Source organism: Trichosurus vulpecula, chromosome 1, assembly GCF_011100635.1.
Source record: "Trichosurus vulpecula isolate mTriVul1 chromosome 1, mTriVul1.pri, whole genome shotgun sequence".
Lineage (NCBI taxonomy): Eukaryota > Metazoa > Chordata > Mammalia > Diprotodontia > Phalangeridae > Trichosurus > Trichosurus vulpecula.
This window is the reverse complement of record NC_050573.1, coordinates 382,696,347-382,718,300: the sequence shown is the minus strand read 5'-3', so window position 1 is coordinate 382,718,300 and position 21,954 is coordinate 382,696,347. Positions and strand designations below refer to the sequence as shown.

The window sequence follows — 21,954 nt, the reverse complement described above, 5'->3', positions numbered from 1 at the left end:
GTCTTTGGGAGGTTAAAAATAAACCAGGCATTTTCATTCCACATGCTTGAAAAAACCAAAGAGAGGCACTTTTTGGAAGGTCTATTTTTAAAGGCTTTAATTTATTTAAAAAAATGTTTTGCTTCAAGCTTCCTGCCTGGCACACATCTGGAAAGAATCATGTGTCCAGAGATAGCAGCTGAAAGCAGAAGAGGGGTTTGGAGGCAAAGCACCTGCTTGTCCAAGCCTCTCTGTTTAAGTATTCCTAGTGTAGACCCATTGGTAGGCTCCAGAGGTACAATTGTTAAGGCTCTAGTGTAGACCCATTGGGAGGCTCCAGAGGTACAATAGTTAAGGCTCAAAAGAATGCCTCTTGCCTCTGGAGCTCTGATGAGGCAGCTGAGACCCAGAGCATCCTTAGATTTGTACCTTCAAAGCCAACATTGAGCTGGGGGCTTGTTGTCTGGGTTGTGAAAGAAAGTGATGAACACTATCTATTTGACACCAGAAAGACTGTGGTAGCATAACCAAGGTCATGGCTAGAGAGAGGTTAGTCGCTTGATTAAAAAAGCCACTTTGCAAGCAGGGGCCGACCTTTTGGATACTGAATGCAATGCTTTTCCTTCTCTAATCCCAAGGGGAAACCCACTTTGCAGCCACCCAGAAGGTGAGGTATTTCTTTTAAGCAGAATGAATAAGGCGATGAGAGCAAATATTTGAATGCAGCAAATCTTTCTGAGGCCCCTAGATGATAGCACCTTCTCTTCTAGTTAGTAAACATTTAATAAGTGTCTGTTCTGTGCCAGGCACCATGCTAAGCACTGGGGTTATAAAAAAGAGGCAAAAGACAGTTCCTCCTCTCTAGAATCTCACAATCTAATAAGGAAGACAAGCAGACAAATATGTACAAACAAACCATATACAGGATAAATAAGCAACCATTAAAAGAGGGAAGGCACTAGAATAAGAGGGGGTGGAAAAGACTTCCTGTAGAAGGTGGGTTTTAACTGGGACTTGAAAGAAGCCAGGAGGCAGAGATGAGGAAGGAAAGCGTTCCAGGAATGGAAGGCAGCCAGAGAAAATGCCCTGCGGTGTGTTGCTGATGAACAAGGAGGCCAGTGTGACTAGATCAAAGAGAACCTGTGGGGAAGTAAGGTGTAAGAAGACTAGAAAGGTAGGAAGGGGCTAGGTTATGAAGGTCTTTGAACTCCAAGCAGAGGATTTTGTGTTTGATCCTGGAGACTATACATAATGCCTATGTTTCTCCTAACCTACTCTGTATATATCCTGTATGTATTGCTTTATGTATGTATTCTCTCCCCCATTAGAACATAAGCACCCTGAGGGCAATACCTGTTTTTTGTTTGACTCCCTGGCATTTCATATAGCATTTCGCACAGTTATTTTGTTGATTAATCGATTGAAAGAATGAATGCCAACGATGGAGTTTAGATTCCATCCACAAGGCAAACTCCCTTTGGAGCTTCTCGACAGGCAGAGCCCTTCCCATCAAACTAGTCTGAATAGCTCACTATAAAAATGAGGGGTGAGAGAGTAGTAGCTTTGCTCTCTAGGTGCAGGAGCCATATGGGTGATCCTTTCATTTCCTTCGAAAATCACTCTGTTTACGAAATCCCTTTCTGTCTCCAGAAAGTCCAATCCCCAAACTGTCAAACACTCATCAAACTGACTTGGGTTCCAATCTTGCCTCAGATGCGTGTTACTTGTGTGACCTTGGGTGGGTCATTTAAATTCCCTGGGTGTCAGTTTCCTCATTTGTAAAATGAGAGTACTGGATTAGGTGGCTTCTGAGGTACCTTCCAACCCTAGTCTATAATCCTATGAGTTTCTTTACATGATTGGGATGGGCATGTCCATTGTCTCTAGGATCATCCCACTGTCGGGGGGACTTCCTTAGTCAGCCCCCCCCTTTATACATGCCATTTATATGAGGATCAGCTGAAGGAATCGGGCATGTTTAGCCTGGAGAAGAAAACACTCGGGGCATGTGAGAGCTATTGAAAAACTGTCTCATGGGACAGTGATTAGATTTGCTCAGAGGATGGCCCTAGGAGCAGTAAGTGAAATCTACAGAGAGACAAATTTAACTTGATGTAAGGAAAAAATTTCCTAACAGTGAAGAACAGTCTGAGAGCTGCTGGAAATCTTGTATGTAAAGTGCTTTTGCAAAGCTCTATAAAAGTGTCAGGTGTTATTAGTGGCTTCCCCTTCATCAGAGGCTCTCAAGCAAAGGCTGTGTCAGATGTCCTTAGCAGCTAGGTGGTGCCATAGCACATTGAGCACTGGGCCTGAAATTAGGAAGACCTGGGTCCAGATCCAGCCTCAGACACTTTACTAGCTGAGTCACCTCAGAAAGCCACTTAACCTCTGTTTGCCTCAGTTTCCTCATCTGTAAAATGGGGATAATTACAGGACCTACCTCCCAAGGTTTTTGTGAAAATTAAATGAGATAATAATGTAAAGTGCTCAACCCAATGCCTGGTATAGGCGCTATATAAATGCTAGGAGGTAGGAGTAAGAGGAGGAGGAGGAGTGGCGGCAGCAGAAGTAGCAATAGTGGTAGTGGTAGTAGTGGTATGATAGTAGCAGTGGTAACAGTAGTAGTAGTGGTAGTGATAGTGGTACTAGTAGCAGTGGTAGTGGTAGAAGTAGCAGTAGCGGGAGAAGCAGTGGTGTAGTGCTGGTGGCAGCCGTAGTAGTTGTTGTTGTCATCACTGTCCTAGTATACGGTAGTGAGAATTCCTTTTCACATATGTGTTGGAAGTGCTGGCCTCTGGTGTCTATCCCTTCTGATTCTGAGATTCCTGCTCGGTCTTCAAACACAGTGTGGCATCTTCCTTTATGTCACCCTGAAGCCACATCCATAAGCACAGAGGGTGTTCTCAGCGATTTGATTTTAGATGATGATGGTGTTAATCATTAAGGGGCTGGGGAAGAAAACAAGCATTTACCAAGTTCCTACTATGTGCCAGGCACTTTACAGATTTTTGTCTCATTTGATCATATTTAGTGAAGCAGATGCCCAGTGGCCTCTTTTCCCATTCCCCTTAGACGTTCATCAAGGAGCAAGCCCTGAGGTACAAGTGTTCACAGAAGCCTATGATATGTTTCCAATCCTTCTGACCTCTGAATGCTTCTCAAGGGTGTTTTGAGGCATGGCCTTGGCTTATCCATTAACAGTTTAGAGACCCTCTGCTTGGCCTCATTAAAAAACAAGACTGCCTCTAATACAGAGGAAAAAGAAGAAAGTCTCTGAGGCTAATCCCTGAGTCAAACCATTGCTAGATTGATAGAATAAACCAGCCTTTCTGGTGATACCTGTATTACCTCTCAATCACTTGCCACCATGTAGGGCCAAGAGATAAATAGCCACCATGGGGTGGCTAGTATGTGTTCTATAAGAGCTCAGAAGCGAGAGCTTCTGCTGTGCAGCAAGGAGAATGTAAGAATTTAAGGTCCTTGAGGACCGGGGCTGTTTTGCTTTGGTGTTCATACTCCCAGCACATAGCATGGGGTCTGGGATATAGTGGATGTTTCATAAATGCCTATAGATTGAGTGAGAGGAGGAAGAGAGTCACTAGTGAGAAAGGTCTTAAATATCAGGCTGAGAAGTTTTGCATGTTATCCTAGAGGTACTGAGGAGCACTGGAAGGTTTTAGAGTGTGGGATTGAGATAGCACTTCAAGGTTTACAAAGCCTTTGCCTTCCAATAGCCCTGGAAAGTAGGTAGTGAAAGTATTATCCCCATTTTGCAGATTAGAAAACAGACTAAGAGAGGTTAAGGAACCTGCCCAGAAGCAGTGGAACTTGAATTCAAACCCAAGTCTCTTGGTTCCAAGTCCATACCTCTTTCTACTACACTGAATTCCCTATGCAGAATATGTAGTATAAACTCTAAGTGCTTTATGGAGGCTAGAGAGAAGAGATGACACTGTGGGCAGTTGTATCTGGTCTAGTTTGAAGGGGCAGAACATGAAGATTGGAATGCTTACACACATACAGAAGGGTGTTGAGTATTACCTTGACTGACATCATAACATTCACATTCTACGGGCAGTAATTTCCCAGGAAATAGACCTTGTGGAAATGTCTAAGGTAGGATAACTGATATATCCTGTACCTCTGTACACCAAGACTATACCAAGGGTGTGCTGGTAAATGTTCGACAACCATGTACACAGGACACATCAAAGCCTGACTTGTACACTTCTTAACTCCTGATTTCGGAAGTATAAATGCTCACACTGAAAATTTAACACTCTTTCTGGCCCATTCTCCGCCACCACTTTCCTCATCTTGCCCTGATTATTCATTACCTGCTAGAGCCATGAATAGGAAATCACTGCAGGAACCACCTTGTACATGCTCCCACATGCTACATTCTTCCAATACTATTGAACTTGAGAGGACACTGTCGGTGATCTTGTGATTCAGACATCCTTGGCTGGGAAGCCAGTTTAAGCAGAGTCGTCCCTCCAACTTGGAATAGAGAATTGGGAATGATCTTAATTTAGAAAAGCCGGGGTCATCTGCTGCATCCTGGGCTCCATTGGACTCCAGTGACTGTGGAGGAGAGAGCGAGGCTGATGACTTTGCGCAGCTCAACCTCACTAAAATCCAATTCAACCTCATGATATCATTGGTTCTCTTTGAGACCAAAAGGTGAATAACAACAGTAGTCCAAGTGAATTGATGGACACTGCAATCTCCACTCATGTTCCTTTCCCAAAAACCTCCTGCAGAAATGGCTTTGGTTAAGACTGGGAACAAGTCACAAGAGATTACTTTGTAAAGTAGGTACAATGTAATGGGATTTTTTTATTATTACTATTTATGAATCCTGAGAGCAAAGCTGATATTCAGACCAGACAGAACATGTGGGAATGTTGGGTAGTAACCTGAAGGTTATCACTGTGGTGGGATTTCTATATTCTGGCTGGTTCCTGGAAAAAATAGAGTTTAAAGCTTAATTTGTCACCACCTTATCAGAGAAAGGGCTCTTGAACACGCGCTGTTGTACTTTTCCTAGTTGCCAGCCCCAAACCTTACCCAACTTCCTACCCCTTTCACTGTAGAGCAGAGCTCCTTGTCTGGTTGGGTTTTCTCATTTTGGGTTCCCCCAGAATCTGCTCTTGGGTGGTCTGTGTGCCAGTTTCGTGTGTTAACATTTATAACATGAGCGTGTTGGTTGTATTTATTTCCTGTGTGGATAATATTGAAAAGCTAAGCACAAGCTTCTCAGATTGCTTCTCGGCCAAAATAGCACATCCTTTTCATTTATTTTGGAGGCATGTGGAAGTGAAAGTTTGCTGTGGATGCATTACTTCAGTGATGCATTGGCATGTCCTCCTTCCTGCTCCCTTTCTTCCTCCATTGAGCTAGCTACTTATGCTGACCCTCACTGGCATCTTACAGTCTGTCTTTCACCACTTAAACACAATTCAATACAATCTCATGTTATTCTCTAATTGTTGTGTGTGTGTGCATGTCATCCCCACAACTAGACTATAAGCTACCTGAGGACAGGGCTTGTGGCTTGTGTTACTTCTGTAGCCTCCTCCTCACCTCAGCATTTAGCAATGTGCCAAGAGAGCACTGCAGGTGGGCAGAAAAGATACTCAATCGATGGACTGGTTGACTGGTCTGGGGCATCTTGGACCCCTTTGGTGAAGAGATAGGGTAACAGAGCCAGAGAGGTCCTCATGAGATGAGTAATTAGGAACAGTTAGTGGGAATGAATCCTAAGGCCTGTCAGAAGGGTAGTGGTATGGGGATGGGGGAGGGGGAGACAGGGGATTGTTCCTTGAAGGGGTCCTTTGTCTGGGAGTCAGAGATTAGGTTGCAGCCCATTGTGCCAACAGATTCCCAGGGTAGGAGAGGGGCCCACTGGGGAAAAAGCAGAACAACTTGAACAGTGAAAAGCTATATATCACGAGCAAGTCCAGTGGTGTGTCTTTTCCTTGGAATCTCCTCAGCATGATGTAGCTTGGCTTTCGAGCCATCCCCAAACAGCAGCTGTCAGCCAGCTTCCAGCTCAGGAGACATCTCCTAAACATCTCAGACTGTTTTAGAGATGCTATATTGATTTGTTTGTTTCCTTTGTATTTTTTTCCCAGAATTTTATTAGTGAAATACTGAGAAACCTCTCAAGCATGTCATAACCTTGAAGTGTTATTCTGCCTGGGACATTTCTCCTCTCTTAGTCTTCATGCTCTTGCCTGGCCAAAGTAACCCCTCTCTTTCTCTCTCCTTCCCTCTCCTTCCCCTGTTTATCGGGGAGGGACTGGAGAAGGGGAGCTGTTGTTCTCTGCAGAACAAAGAATTCAGGAGCCTGGCTGAGCAGCTGTCCACGGTGACCTCTGCCCACAACATGGAGGTGGAGAAGCTGAAGAAAGAGCTGACAAGATACCAGCAGAGCCAGGGTGGGGACGACAGCCAGCGGCTGAGCCTCCAGGAGGAGATCGAGAGCCTCCGGGCACAGTTGCAGAAAGCCCATTCAGAGAGGAAGATCCTCGAAGACATCCACACACAGGAGAAAGATGAGCTGACAAAGGTAGGGCAAGACACACAAGAACAATCCTAACTGCTGGGACAGGAGAGAAACCTTGACCCTACAAAGGCCCCGTCTCCCTTAACTTCTCTCTTTTTTATGAGGATTGTGGGAATTACCTGGGTTACTTTGCTAAGTGACCACTGGGATGACAAAGATGTTCAGACTGGTCTACATTCCCCTGCTTTCAAATAAGACCCTGGCAAAACCATCTAATACAAGTGAGACTGAGACTCTACTCCCAGGGACCCTCTAGCAGAAGGATCACAGTGATTGATCATGTCCTGTTCATGGGAGGCACTTTTTTGTTTAAGTGAATTAAAAGCAGGTCCTGGTTCTGTCTTTAACAGGGAGATTCCTTGACATGAACCTCAAAGTCTAGGTACATTTCCCCAGTGTCCTGGTTACTTTTAATAGTCATGGCCTGGCTATCCCTGACGTCATCCCCTTTTGAAGCTATCAAAGGGTAATAGGGGCCGTATCTTTGAAGATGAACTACATTTGATTTTGTCTTCACCTTAGTTCTCAAAAGATCTTTATCTCCCACTCCTCGGACTGAAGTAAGCTAGGCCTTCCCTCTGTCTCATTTGTCCTAACGAAATTCTTCATCTTCACCATGACTTTGTCAATCCCTCTACTTTCCCTTTTCTCCAAGTTTATCACCACTGCTCTGGCTCTCTTTCTTTTCTTCACAGTCAGCCAGTTCTATTATGTAGTATCCCAACCCCTTGACTTCCTTGCCCCCTTTGTCCAATCACCATTACTGTCCTGTCAGTCCTCACCCCCACCGCAATACAAGGCCACCAGACAGAGTTTCCAAGAACTATAGCCACAGTTACTGCCTTCTTTCACCTCTGAGATGACCCCTACCAATTACCTCCCAAACAGCCTCACCCTGTTGTAGCACAGGAAGAGTTTCCAGGGCTCAGGAGCATTCATAATTGGGAAAAACAAGACTTTTACCATATGTAAGGCATGAGATGTATTGTGAGACCTAGGAAAACCTACTCTGTGCTCTGCCACAAATTAGGTGTCTTTTATCGTTATTTAAGCTCATGGGATTTCAGTTTCCCTCTCTATAAAATAAGACTGGATGATCCTTATGGCCCCTTCTAGGTGTGAAGTGACACAATGCTATGACAACCTGTATTTCTGTACTGAAGCTATCTCGCAGACATGGACGTTGCATGAGATATCTTCAATTTCCTTGGTTGAAAGAGTAGTCCTTTTAATACCTTCTTACCCAGGCCTCAGGTCTTCTCTCTCATTGATTGCTCTCACTTCCATTGCCCTCCTTCCTTTTTTTATTCCTTCTTTTCTGGGCCTTCAAATACAACTTAGAAATAGCTTGATGCTCCCAATTCCAGGCAGATCTCCAACACGATCCCACAGTGTCTTTGGTGAAGCATCAGCATCCTCCAGCCACAGTTCTGATAAAGTATCCTTGGTGCTTCCTAGTGAACAGTGATGGGGGAGGAAGAGAAGAGAAATAGAATCACTCAGGAGACTTCGCAAAGGGGCCAGGATAGGTGGTACAGTGGATAGAGCTGTGGACCTGGAGTCAGGAAGCCCTGAGCTCAAATCTGGCCTCAGGCACTTAAAAGCTTTGTGACCCTGGACAAATCACTTAACCTCTCTCAGCCTCAATTTCTTCATCTGTAAAATGGGTTAATAATGTTACCTCCCCGGGTTATTGTGAGGATCAAATGAGATAATATTCATAAAAGCACTTTGTAAACCTTAAGGTACTCTTAATAATATAACATATATGTTATATATATATATATATAATATTATATAATACATATTATGATATATATATATATAAAATAAACACTTAATAGCACAGTGCTAACTATTATTATTATATGCAGATGGCTGTCAACTCAGTATGATTTGAAGGCCACTACAGGGCCTCCTTGCTTTCCAAACCGGCACCTTCCTTGCCTGCCATGGTGCATGAAATTCCCTCTCTCAAAGCCACTTTGAGATAAAGCAATGTGATTCCAGAAGACCCTTGTTCAAATGTTCAAAGGCATGTTTAATTACCAGTGTGCCTCACGCCCAAAACAAAATAGACCTTCCTTAATAAATATGCAAGCATGAGTAGGAAGAGAAGTTTCCTACTTTCATTGATTTGGGTGTCAGAGGGCTAGGTTAGCCTCTTGGGGCCTCAGTTTCCTTCTCTGGAAAATGAGCCAATTGGACTGGAGGCCTCTTTCAGCTTCAAATCCTATAAAGTAAGAATCCCACATTCGTCTTAGGGTGATCCAACAACCTGTACTGTGGCCAGAGGGACTTGAGTTAAATATAAAGAATAATTTGCTGAAAGATCAAATGTTAAGCCTTGGAACAAGCTACAGAAGGTAGGGAGAGGCAGGAGATCTCTCTCCCTGGAGCTCTTTAATAGGTAAGGCAGACAACCACCTGCAGTGGCTAATTAATGTGGGGCTATAGGTGCCCTCCAGTCCTGGAAAGGGGAAAGTGGGTTTCAGTGACCAGACATCTCACAATTCCTTGGGTTGCCACCCAGTGTGAGGTTCTTATTAAGGCAACTGGACAAGAGAGAGTGTTTTCTGGGTGTCTATTCCTTTTCTACTAAATTCTTCCATTGCTTTATACTTTTTCCCTGGAGCCATACCTTCGCAGACCCAGTGGCTCTCTCCCTTTTGATCTGTGAAGAAGAGTCACGTGCTTGATGCTTTGTGCCGAGTTACTGTTTTGTGTTGATTGAAAGGGAGAATCAGCCTGGCCCCTCACAGGGCCACACCAGGGCAAAGGAGATAGCTCATTAGCCAGGATCAACACCCCTCCCCTCCCCCACCCTCCAGCTGCCTGGCTCTGAAAGAAGCTTTGTAGGGCCAGTCCCTATGAAGCCAAGAAACAGTGAATGGGAAAGTGTCTCCACACCTCATCCCCACCTCTCCCTTTGATTTCCTGGCTTGGCTTGTGGCTCCCACCTGTGGGGTTAGGAGGAGGAGGAAATGCTTGTTCTGTGACTGAGCCTCCCTGAGAGAGCAGAGGGTTCTCTTCATCACCAGAGTGAACAGATACATATGAGGAACCAGACAGAAAGAAGGTACTTTCCCAGGAGTGAGACCACACCTGCCTTTTTAGATCCTGCCCCAGAAGAACAGCATACATAGAGTGAGTACTGACTGGAGGGTAGGAGACAAGAGTACTATGGCTTTGTTTCTGGGTGGAGTCCCAGAGGAAGTAGCTTTCATCATTCTAAGTGTGGAGTGAATAGATGCTGCTGGCTGCCAGTTCCCCACAACAAAAGCTGAGGCAAATATCTGAATCATTCAGATTTTGTTTTTGTTGCTGGGGGAAGAGAGGGAAGAAACAGGGGTGATCTATATACATTTATTTCCTCCTTCTTCCTTTATGTTGGGCACGATGTGGAAGATGGATTGGAGAAGGGAAAGACTGGAAGAGACCAATCAAGATATAATATAAAGGAAGGAGATGACAACAGTGGTGCTTGTATGAACATAGAGAAGGAAATAGAAGTGAACAAGAGGAAGTTCATAAGGCTCGGCATCTGGCTCAGTAGGGGGAGTAATGAAGAGACAGGAGTTGTGATAACTACTTCATTTTTTTCTTCACATCCCCTCCATCTATTACATTTGTTTGCACATAGGATAGGAATAGGGAGTGGACCAGCGATTTCATTTGCATGGGGAACTTCCACATGTGGACACCCTCTCTTCCAAAGCAAGTTACCACCTTCTTTGCTAGTCATAGTCTTAAAGAGTTGCCTAGAGTATTGAGATAGAGCGCCAGGCCTGGAGTCAGGAAGACTCATCTTCCTGAGTTCAAATCTGGCCTCAGACACTTACTAGCCATATGACCCTGGGCAAGTCACTTAACCTTGTTTGCCTGAGTTTCCTCATCTGTAAAATGAGCTGGAGAAGGAAATGGCAAACCCCTCCAGTATCTTCACCAAGAAAACCCCAAATGGGGTCAGGAAGAATCAGACACGACTGAAAAATGACTGAACAACAACAGAGCACTGAGAGGTTAATCTACCTACCCAGAGTCACACAGCCAGTATGTGTCAGAGGCAAGACTGAAACCCAGTCCTTCTTAGCTTTGAAATCAACAACTCTGTCCTCCAGGCCCGGCTGCTTCTTCTCCTTGCATAAAATATATGCTTAATGAATTTTTGTTGAATTGAATCGGACTTAATTGACTTGCATGTGATCCTGTGAGTTTGATTCACTGACTCCAAAATAACCCTGAAAAATCCATATCCAGAGAGTTCTTGAGTATAATTTATTACTATTTTTAGCAACTTGCGTACCTTTCTGCAGGCAGATACCCATTTACAATGTTAAAATCAGCATTATTTACTCGCAGACTCACCTGAAATAGTTCCTTTTACTGGGCAGGCCGGTAGTTATTCACAGGGTCATTCTAAAAGAATTTAGTAAGAACCCTTATCTCAAGCAAGCCAAACTCCTGGATTTCTCCCAGATGTTACAGGCCATCAGAAAGGATGATGGGGTAAAGGTATTTGCCTGGAGAATAGTAACAGCTAATGTGCGTAAGGTGCCTTGAGATTTACAAAATGACTGCTTAGATCATCTGCTGTGATCCTCACATTGGCCTGGTGAGGGTAAAAGCTGTTCTTATCCCCATTTTGCAGATGAGAAAACTATTAGAGGCATGAAGTGACTTAGCCAGAGTCATACAGCTAGGGAGGAACTGATGGAGGATGCTTATTCACCCAATCCTCGTATAAGTCCAGTGTTGTATCCAATAAGTTCTAATCCCAGTTTTTCCACAAATAACTCCATATTATTCACACATACATAGAAAGAGTTCTTCTGATCATAAAATCATAGATGTAGAGCTGGAGGGAACCTTACAAGTCCAACCATGTTGTTCTATAGATGAGGAATTTGGTTAAATGACTTAACCAAAGGTCAAGGGGCTAGTAAGTGGCAGAACTAAGATTCAAACCCAGGTGCTCTGACCCCCAATCCAGTGTCCTTCACCACCAGTGTACTTCACCACACTTGCCTTCTCTAATACAAGATAGATGGTAAAAGTATGATAAGAAAACTACAGAAGCTTTAAGGAAGAGCCATCTGAGCTGGCCTTAAAGGATAGTTAGGACAGGGCTGTGTATTAACAATCTGGCTAGCAGCTGTTGTGGGGGGTGAAAGACCAACACAAGCCCAGCAACAGGAACGCTACCAGCACACTGCAAAAGCACAGGTTCTCTTGATCTGCTTTAGTAAGGAAAGCAACATTAAGGGGTTGACAAGCTTACTTTAATTCAGCATACAAATATCATTCACTTAGTTCAGGGGAAAAAACCAGCACCCTGAACTCCAGGGCAAAATACAAACCAAGTACAAACATCGACAGACAGACCTTGTCTGATTCAAATCCCAATACATAGTTAACAGAGTTTAACAAAGTCTCAGCATCCAGGTTTATGAGGTGGAGGGCTTCTTAGCTATAGCTGCCTGGAGTCTCCACACGCCACCAGCACGAGTGAGAGTCCTGCGCAAGTGGCTCTGTCTTCTCTTCTTAAAGCATTTCAGACATCATCAAACGTCATCTGAATGACCAGAACTTAGGCTCCTATGATTGGCTCTGGAGTTAGCACCTCCCCTTAGTTAGCCCCACCTTGGGCCGCATCTTAGTTACCAATCCACACCCACATAGGTTTTACACCTAATAGGGGTTTGGGCCTGGAGCTTAGCACCTAGTAAGACTCAATGAAATACACTGAATTAACAAAAGCCAAACTCTTCAAGGGCACTTGGTTGAACTAAGTGCTAAGAGCCCATTTTGCTTACCAACACAGGATGAGAGGAAGGGCATTCAAACCAAGAGTCAACCTAAGCAAAAGCACAGAGGTGGGAAATCACAGTTCATGCTCAGGGAACATCATGTCTAATTTGTAGATGAAGGTACTTGATGAAGAATGGTGAAAGAGAAGACTGGAGAGGAATATGGAAGTCAAATATTGGTGGCCATGTCTAGGACACTTAGAATTTTTCCAGTAGGTATTGGGGAGCCACTGACAATTTTTTGGGCAGGGGATTGAAGTGATCAGACATGTCCATTTAGGAAGATGAATCTAGGTTGGACTAGAGACTGTTGAGATTTTTCTAATTTTTCTTCAGAAAGCAAAGAAACTATTGCAGTGTAGTCAGTGTCGTCCAAGTGATGCAGTGTAGTCCAAGTGAAGTCATCATGCTCCATGTAACTGGATGGATTATATTATATATTAGCCTGATTTGTGCTATTCTGCTCCTGACCATTAGGGTCCAGTGTGCTGTTACAACAAGTCATTAGAAATACAAAAATTTTAGGATCATCCTGTTTGGATTTTTTTCCCAAGAAGTAGTACGGTAGGATGAAAACAAACTGTGGTTTTGGCATCAGAGGACCTGGGTTCAAGTCCCAGCTTTTCCCCCTGGGCAAGTAGATATGACCTCGGACAAATCTCATCCATTCTCTGGGTTTCAGTTTTCTCATCTATAAAATGAGAAGATTTAAGGGATAGCTAGGTGGTGCAGTGAATAGAGCAACAGGCCTTGGAGTCAGGAGAACTTGAGTTCAAATCCTACCTCAGACACTTACTCACTGTTTGACTCTGGGCAAGTCACTTAATCCTGATTGCCAGAAAGAGACAGAGACAGAGAAAGAATTTAACTAGCAATCCTGTAAAGCCTCTTCCAGGTATAAATCTATCATCCTATCAGTCCTATTAATGGATCCTAAAACCTAGTCAGGGTTTTGTTTTCATATACTACTGGCAGGGGTGGAGCAGGGGGTGGAGAATCAAGCCTGTTTGTCACTTTGTCGCTTTGACATTTCTCACCATGTCTTCTAAGAACTCTGGAAAGGGAAACAGTTTGACTACAAAGGTTGTCTATCATCCACCATCTCAAACAGTAGAAAGTTCCTGGTCAGGGTACAAGGGACCAGTAACTGTGACTTTAGAATTTCAGTCACTAAAGCCACAGAGCAGAATCTGTGGGCTTGTCACCTGTAAGCAAAGAACAAGTGCATGGCTATCACACACGTAGCTGATCTTCTTTAATGCCACTTTGATGTGTGGCGTAGAAAAACAAATCCCACTTTGTCAGTGTCCTGCATTCCTGAATCAGAATCTGTGGGGACAAAGAAAAGGAAATAATAATTGGAAATAATAGAAAGTTTTATTAGACTTTGGTCTTGTTAACCTTGGCCTGCCCAAAGAATCCATCCTGGGCTTCAGTATTCAATCCTATGTGATATGATGCGGCTTCTTTAAAAAAAATCTTAATAGGATATATTAATGAAAATCTAGAATTGTATCAATTCTGGATACCATAGCTAGAACAGCTAAGTGGTACAGTGGATAGAGTACCAGGCCTGGGGTCAGGAAGACCAAAGTTCAAATCCAGCCTCAGATGCTTTTTAGCTGTATGACCCTGGGCAAGTCACCTAACCCTGTTTGCCTCAATTTTCCCATCTGTAGCTGGAGAAGGAAATAGCAAACCACTCCAGTATCTTTATCAAGAAAACCCCAGATAGGGTCATAAAGAGTCAGACATGACTGAAATGACTGAACAGTAACAACATACTTTGAACAATGTTGCCAACCTGGAGTATGTATAAGAATGGTAAGTAGGATGCTGAGAACCTGGAAATTTTTTCCTAGAAGGAATAGCCAAAGGAATTAAAGACTTTTAGTTTATAGAAGAGAAAACTTGGGAAAGAGATAACATGATATCTTCCTGAGATGCTTTAGGAGGTAGAATTAGGTAGCAGTTATAGAGAAGCATTAGTACAACATAAGGAAAAAGTTGGTAACAGAGCTATCTGTAATGTAGTGGGTGGTTCGTGTCACTAGAAGTATTCAGAGACCGGATGTCTACCTGTCAGGGAGGGGATTCCTTACATTGGAGCAGATGCCCCTTGAAGTTTCTTCTAACTAAGGATTGTGGCAGCATTTTAGTAATGTAAGCTATTGCATATCATAATTATGGAACCACCGAATCTTAGAGGAAACCTTAACAAGTCACTTAACTTCTCTTAATCTCCTTTGTAATATGGGAAGAATAACACCAGCATTACTTAGCTTGCAAGGTTGTTATATGGCAACTAGGTGCCATAGTGGATAGATCTCTGGACCTCAAGTCAGGAAGACCTGAGTTCAAATGCTACCTCAAACACTTAACTAGTCCGTTCAGCCTCAGTTTATTCATCTGTAAAACAAAGATAATAATAGTGTCTATTTCCCAAGGTTGTCGTGAGGATCAGATAAAATAACATGTAAAACACTTTGCAGATCTTAAAGTACTCTATAAATGCTAGGTACCAAGGACAGCTACTTCCTTTTACAGATTTGGAAAGCCAGAACTAAATTGCTGATAGTTATACACATACTTTATGCAGTTGATAGATGATACTAGATGGGAGTTGGACAAACACTGTCTAATTAGCATGGTCCAGAAATGAGGGTGGTTTTTTTCATCCAAAAGGAAATAAGAATTAAAACAAAATATGAAACTATCTCACAGCTGCAACTTTCGGATGCTGAGAACACCCAGTTCTTGGAACAGTTGTGAAAGAGACAGACTGTTCTTCCTCAGTTTCAGGTTTATGTGAATTGAGCCCCACATTGTGAGAGCTGGGTGACATAGGTTAATTCTCCCCATTTCTAATATCAAATTGTCAGGCTGTCCTTGGTCAAATAGCTTTGTTCTTCTGTGTTGTGACTTTCCCAATTATAAATGGAGGCAATATGGATAGCTTAAAACTATGAAAAGAGCACTCATTATCTTTGGAGTCAGAGAATCTGAGTTGAGATTCTGCCTGTAATGCTCATGGCCTTGAGCAATCACTTTCCTTCTCTATACCTCAGTTTCCCTATCTGTAGAATGATGAGATTGGGCTAGATGGCCTCTGAAGTCCCTTCTTACTCTAGAGCTCAATTTATGACCCCTGATCCTAAGAAGTCTTACTATTATCCTTCATTCAAATAGCCTTCTCTGAAGAGACAATGGGAAAAGGGAACAAACATTTTTAAAGTACCTACTATGTGTCAGGTCAGGTATGTTAAGTACTTTACAGATATTCAGTCCTCACTATATCCCTGTGAAGTAAGTGCTGTTCTTACTCCCATTTTGCAGTTGAAAAAAACTGAGGCAGATGGGTTACCACTTGGCTAAGGTCACAAAGCCAGTGTCTAAGGCCAAATTTGAACTCAAGTCTTCCTGATTCCAGTCCTGGTGCTCTATTCACTGAACCACCTAGCTGCCTTTGAGTAACTGATGTGTTCAGAGCACTGTTCTAGACATCACTGAGACCAGTCATTCAAACATTTATTAAGTACCTACTGTGTGCCATACACTGTCCTAAATGCTGAGAATGCAAAGAAAGGCAAAAGACGACTCCTTCCCGTAAGGAGCTCATGGTCTCATGGGGGAGATAACATGCAAACAAAAATATACAAACAAGCTGCATGTGGAACGATTTTGAAATAATCAAGAGAGGGAAAGGATTAGAATTAAGGGGAATTAGGAAAGACTTCCTGTAGAAGGTGGGATTTTAGTTAGGACTTGAAGGAAATGAGGGAAGCCAGGAAGCAGAGAGGAAGAGGGAGAGAATTCCGGGGTGGAGGAGGGGGATTGTTGTTTCTCGCTTTGTGGAACTTCTGGTCCCATTGGGGGTGGGAGGGTGAAACTGAACACAGGGTCATAGGAATAGTACAAAACAAGTCAAAAAAACAACATCTTCACAAGAATCTATTAATACAGTACAAACAAGTCTCTCTAGATGCTGAAGGGAAGCAGAGGAACGAGGTTAGTTAATTAATGATAGTTCCTGCAGGAGATAGGTTTTGAGTCAAATTTTGAAAAGTGATAATGGACATGGTCTAGTTGATGATGTTAATAAGGGTCCCATTACTCAAGTCTTAGAGTTTCTCACCAGCCCTCATTATTGTGTCTGTTTCTCTCTCCTTTGTGTTGCTGCCCTTACAAGGGCCAAGCTAAAAGTGCATATACATCCCACATTGAGAAAGCTCTGCTGAGAAAGCATCTGAAGGACCACTAAATAAGAGATGAGTTGTGAGTTCCTGTTGTGAGGTGCAGTCGTGACTTTGCACCTCATTACCAATTACACTGAACATCTGCCTTCGGTGTATGGGCCCCCTCCATCCACGCCCTCCATTGTCAGGTTATAAATATCAGATACACTTGTTTAATGGAACATCTCGTCTTCTGTCTGTGAGCATGGTGTGAGCATGCATGAATTAGGCTGCCACCACAAAAGGCCCCAGTAGGATGCATATTATGTTTCCTTGGGGTAAGGAATAATCTTCATTCCCCTCTAACACTGGAAATGGGAGGACTATTGTTCTCTAAATTCTATTTGTATGTCTATGACTTGACACTCACATGATGTAGTGGACAGAGCACTGGACTTGGACACAGAGGACCCAAATTCAAATTCTGACTCAGCTATTTACTACCTTTGTGAACTTGAGCAAGTCACTTCATTGCTCTAGGTCTCAGTTTCTTGATCTCTAAAATGGGGTGATTGGACCTGATGGTTTCTATAGTACCTTCTAGCTCTAATCCCTTTTTGTCTTACTTTGAGGCCTTCAAAATGGGGAAAAGGCAACATGAGACATGGAAAGATTGATGAATTTGGAGTAAGAGGATCCAGGTTAAATATCCAGATCTTCCAGGGTCACCTATGTGACCTAATTGCCTTTGACCTCAGTTTCCTTAACCTATAAAATGAGGAAACACCCACAAAGTTCCCTTCTTACTCCAAATCTAGCATCTTATAAAGGCAGCTTGATTCCAGTGCTCTGGAGGAGAGATGTTGTTAGATATCTCCTTTGACCTGCAGAAACCTTACTTGTTCATATCTCTGAGCACCAAGAGGCTTCAATGGATTAGATCCCAGGACTTCTGCCTTTACTCAAGTTTCAACACATTCTAGATTTGCCAGGCTCACAGTGTGAGCTCTGACAGGACCTCTAGAAATCTAACCTGTGTCTGCAGTGCCTGCTTTAATACCCAAGCCCCCTTCTGAGGATGCCAGGTAGAGGAGTAAAAGAATAGACATAAGCAGCAAACAAAAGCAGAGCTTCTGCAAATAAATCATGTTGGTTAAAAATTCACTTCCCAGTCTATATGCTACCTGCACACCTAAAAATGCAGCCATATCTAATGAATGTTCTTTGGTTTTCAAAAAGAATCTGCCCAGTTTTGTCCCCTAAGGAGCAATATGGGCCAGTTATTCCTGATTCCAAGCTATTCCCATCATCTGCTATGTCAAGCTACCTCCCTACTCTCATCATAGAGTATCCACAGTGAATTATTAAATATTGAATTGGAATTCAAACCTAGAATGTCACCATGAAAAGGACTCTAGAATGGTGTAATTTTACAGATGAGGAAGCTGAGGGCCAAAGAAAAGAAGGAAATTGCCCAAAGCTACACAATAACCTAGGCAGAACTAGGCTTGGGCTAGAGTGCAGTACCTGTTGCACTATACCATAGTAATGGACATAGATGCATCACTTATTCATCTTCGATCAATGTATAAAACCATACTTCTAGGCCGCACATTGAAAAGCAGGCAATCCTTGTGCCAAGTACAGTGCTGATCCCATGGTAAGCATTCAGTAATCAGTTGATTGGTCAAATAGATTAATAGACTAGCTTGAAAAGAGAAAATTTTACAAATTGACTTAAAATTCTAGAATAAGGTTAGTCACATTTTAAATCAAGATAATTTGCTTAACGTGGGATTGAAGAAAAATTATCCTCTTGGAATTCGACTTCATTTTCATGTTATGGTCATATTAAGTTATCTTTGTTAAATCAATTTCTAATCCTTCTGCCAGTGTCACTTTTGTCAAGTTAATTTGCCTTTCTCCTCTAAAAGATCTTTTATTTGATTTGTATGTAGATGATGATCTATTTGCAATTCAATTACCAAAGCTCTCACTACTTTCTTTGGATTTAGTACAAAACATATTGAAGGAGCATTCTTCAGATTTATGTTAAACTAGCCAAAGAAAGCTATCCTAAGGTGGAACCAGGAATGGGAAGTATGATAGGGGAAAGGAACACTGTCCTGTGACTTGCACAGTATAAGGTGTCATTTTCAGCCATAAAACATTAGTCACCATAATTCTAAGGTGAATTACATGCACCTATTAAATTAAGACCTGTAGCCTCTTTTAAAAAGGAACATTGTTAGCCTTGGATTCAACTCTCTGATTCAGAAAATACTCTTTGTTTCTACTGTGGAAATTAGCATGGTTTAATGGCTGAATAGAAAACTGTATTCAGGATGATATGGGTTCAAGCTTCACCTCTGACACATACTGAAATGTTACTCCTCTGTTCAAAACCCCCCATGGCTCCCCATTGCCTATGGTATAAAATACAAACCTGTAATTTAAGATTTTCCACAATATGACTGTCACCTACTTTTCCAGCTTTATTTCTTGTTACTCCCCTTCTGAAACTCAGATAAGCCCCTTTACTTCTCAGTGCCCCTCGTTCAACCCTAATAATTCTGTACTTTTCAGTTGCATTGGTAGAGGGTGTTTCCTCACTGACAGGTCCCTACACCAGTGAAATCACAGGTTAGGGATGTGAACATATAATCTAATAAGGGAAAGGATATGGATACCTATCATATAAGGAAAGTTTCACAGAAAATGCTACAAATTAGTAAAGTACTTTTGAAGTAGCATCAGTGATATTTCCCATTTAATATGGAATTAACAGTGATTTGGGAATATCTTCTAAAACAGGAACTCTTAAACTGGGGCCCATGAGTTTGGATGGAAAAAAATGCATCATTATTTTCACTAACCTCCAATTGAAATTTAATCCTTTCTTCCTTTATTTAAAAATGATATGGTAAGAAGGGGATCCATAGGTTTCACCAAACCAGTGGGGTCCATGATACAACAAAGATTAAGAATCCCTGTTCTAAAGAAACCTTAAAGATAAATTAAGAAATAAGTGTTAGCACCTACAAAAATATGACCCTTCAATTAAATGTTTTTATTAACTTCATAGTTTGAGAGATGGTGCATCTCTGTTTAAATTCTTTGAACTCACTTAAACCTACCTAACTACTCTCAGTTTTCTGGTATCGATGTCCAGGCCATGTGCTTACTAAATATAGAAACCTTAAAAAGTTATCTTTGGTGATATTACTACTGATTCTCTAGTCTGACAATACTGGTCTCCTTTGCTATATATGACTATGAATTCCGAAAAGGTTGTCTGTAAAGTGAAATTCTGGAAACCAAATTCTACTTAAAATGCTAGACAGACAGACAGACAGACAGACAGACAGATAGATAGATAGATAAAGGCATCACTGTTAAGAAACAGTGTGATGTAATGGGGATCTTTGTTCCAATCTCAGCTCCCATGGTTACTAGCTCTGTGGCTAAGGACAAATTAATCAAACTCCCTGAACCTAAATTTCTAAAAATACAAAATGGGGGTAGAATTATACTTCTACTATCTACCTCCTAGGGATGTTGTAGGAGAAATGGTTTCATCATTATTAGAGTCCTCATTTGAATTAAAATATAATATTGGAAATGTCTTCACCCTGGAGGGGAAAATCCCTAAGACAACAAATTGAAAACTTTTGCTCTGATAGAAGTTAAGATGGCAGCAATTCCTTTAGGGTGTGGGATAGACTCATAGATGCTGCCTGATGAGTTGTGGTCCCTGACCTGGCAGTTCACTTTTCCTTTAAAGCACTTTCCTGACTCCAAAATCTCCCTCCCCTGTCCCAGATCTAGATAATCATTTTTCCTATCTCTGCTGGGTCCTTGACTGATCTTTTAGTTCCTAGAACCCTTCTTTTACTTGAGTATATACAAAACACACACAAATATGTCACATATGTATATGTATGTATATATGTGTGTATCTACGCACACTAGGTATGGAATGGCTCAGCATAGCATAATATACTATATGCTTTATAATATACATATATACCATACATATATACATTATATACTATGTGAGATGTGCAAATTTAGAGACATCTCCACTCTACATGTTCGCATGGACTATTTGCACCTGACATAGTAGAGCCTTCTGAGCTCCTGCTGGTCTGATCAGTCACAATCGGACACACTGTATGTTGACCCCAACGTAGTGATGTCATTTTGGTCCTCTTCAAGAACAAAGGACAATAACCAACCAACCAAGCAACAACTGATATGCCATGGAAAAATTGAAAAATTACCTTGGGTATTACTGTTGATTCTGAAGTTAGGTAATACAGGAATCCCTTGCTGTGTAGAAATTGTGAATTCCACCGGGGTAGAGCCCAAGGCTTCTGATTCTTCCCACTACATCACATTGCCTCAGTATAACTGATATTTTCAAAGCCTTTACATGGGATTCGGCTTGTAGAATATTACTTTCCAGACAATCTTACTGAAACGCATAGATCCTGTAAAGCAAAAGATGCCTGCGTTGCCAAACATAAGACTCAGTGGTGGTAACCAAGATAAGCTGCAGTTTTTTTCCATTTACATAGAGAGTGTGCTGTTTTTGTCCAGGTCTATCCTAGGGCTAAATTGAAATAAAGGACTACAGACTGAAGTAGGGTGAAAGCAATAAAGATGTGAAATAAGATGTGGCTGTCTGGTACTTCCTTCAGATTAGCACTGCTCTCTCATGCCTGCCATGTTATAAGCATCTTGAAGCCAGAAACTATGCTTCCTCCATCCTTAGGTTCTCCATAAAGTGCCCCATACATAATAAATGTGTGAAAAATAATTATTGATTGACTTTAAGCAGTGCCACTCAAGTCAGTCTGTTCCCCATTAAAATATAAATAAGGATTAAAAACTCACTTCCAAAAACAGAGGAAGGAAAATGATAAAGTCACAATTTAACAATATAGTGATTTCTTATGGTAAGGACCTAGCAACTGGGAAGGTGAAGGCTACTCATTTGTCAATCTGATTCCATGTGCACACATCGCTTGGTTTCTATCAGTTCTGCATGTTGCATGCATCTGTTGGCTCTTTGATTACCCATCACAGGGCCATGCTGAGTACTGTGGAATTATTTTGGTAAAGCATTTTATAATAACCTGCAGCATGAATCCATAGGCACCAATGATGGCAATGCAGATAGATATCAGTGAGAGCACACAGAGGAATTCATATATAGAGAGGCCTCCAAAGGTTTCCAACTCATTTCATGGTAGAGAAGGATCGTCCCCATTCTTAACCTCTCATATTTCTGTACTGAAACTTCTCTGGAATGTTATAACGGATTCTTACCACCAGAACATATGTACCAATATTAAACCTCAATTATATTTTTCTTGATTCCTTCCCACTTGTCCTTGGACACTCACCCTGACAT

General features: G+C 42.0%; 1 protein-coding gene across 1 annotated transcript in view; it reads left to right on the top strand.

Moving 5' to 3' along the window:
• The window catches only part of MYO5B (myosin VB), a 549,419-nt gene that overhangs the window by 449,985 nt on the left and 77,480 nt on the right, over positions 1-21,954 (top strand). The window contains exon 22 of the mRNA XM_036756694.1: positions 6,314-6,553. Within this exon, the coding sequence (XP_036612589.1) occupies positions 6,314-6,553 (240 nt within the window). The remainder of the gene's footprint in view (positions 1-6,313; positions 6,554-21,954) is intronic.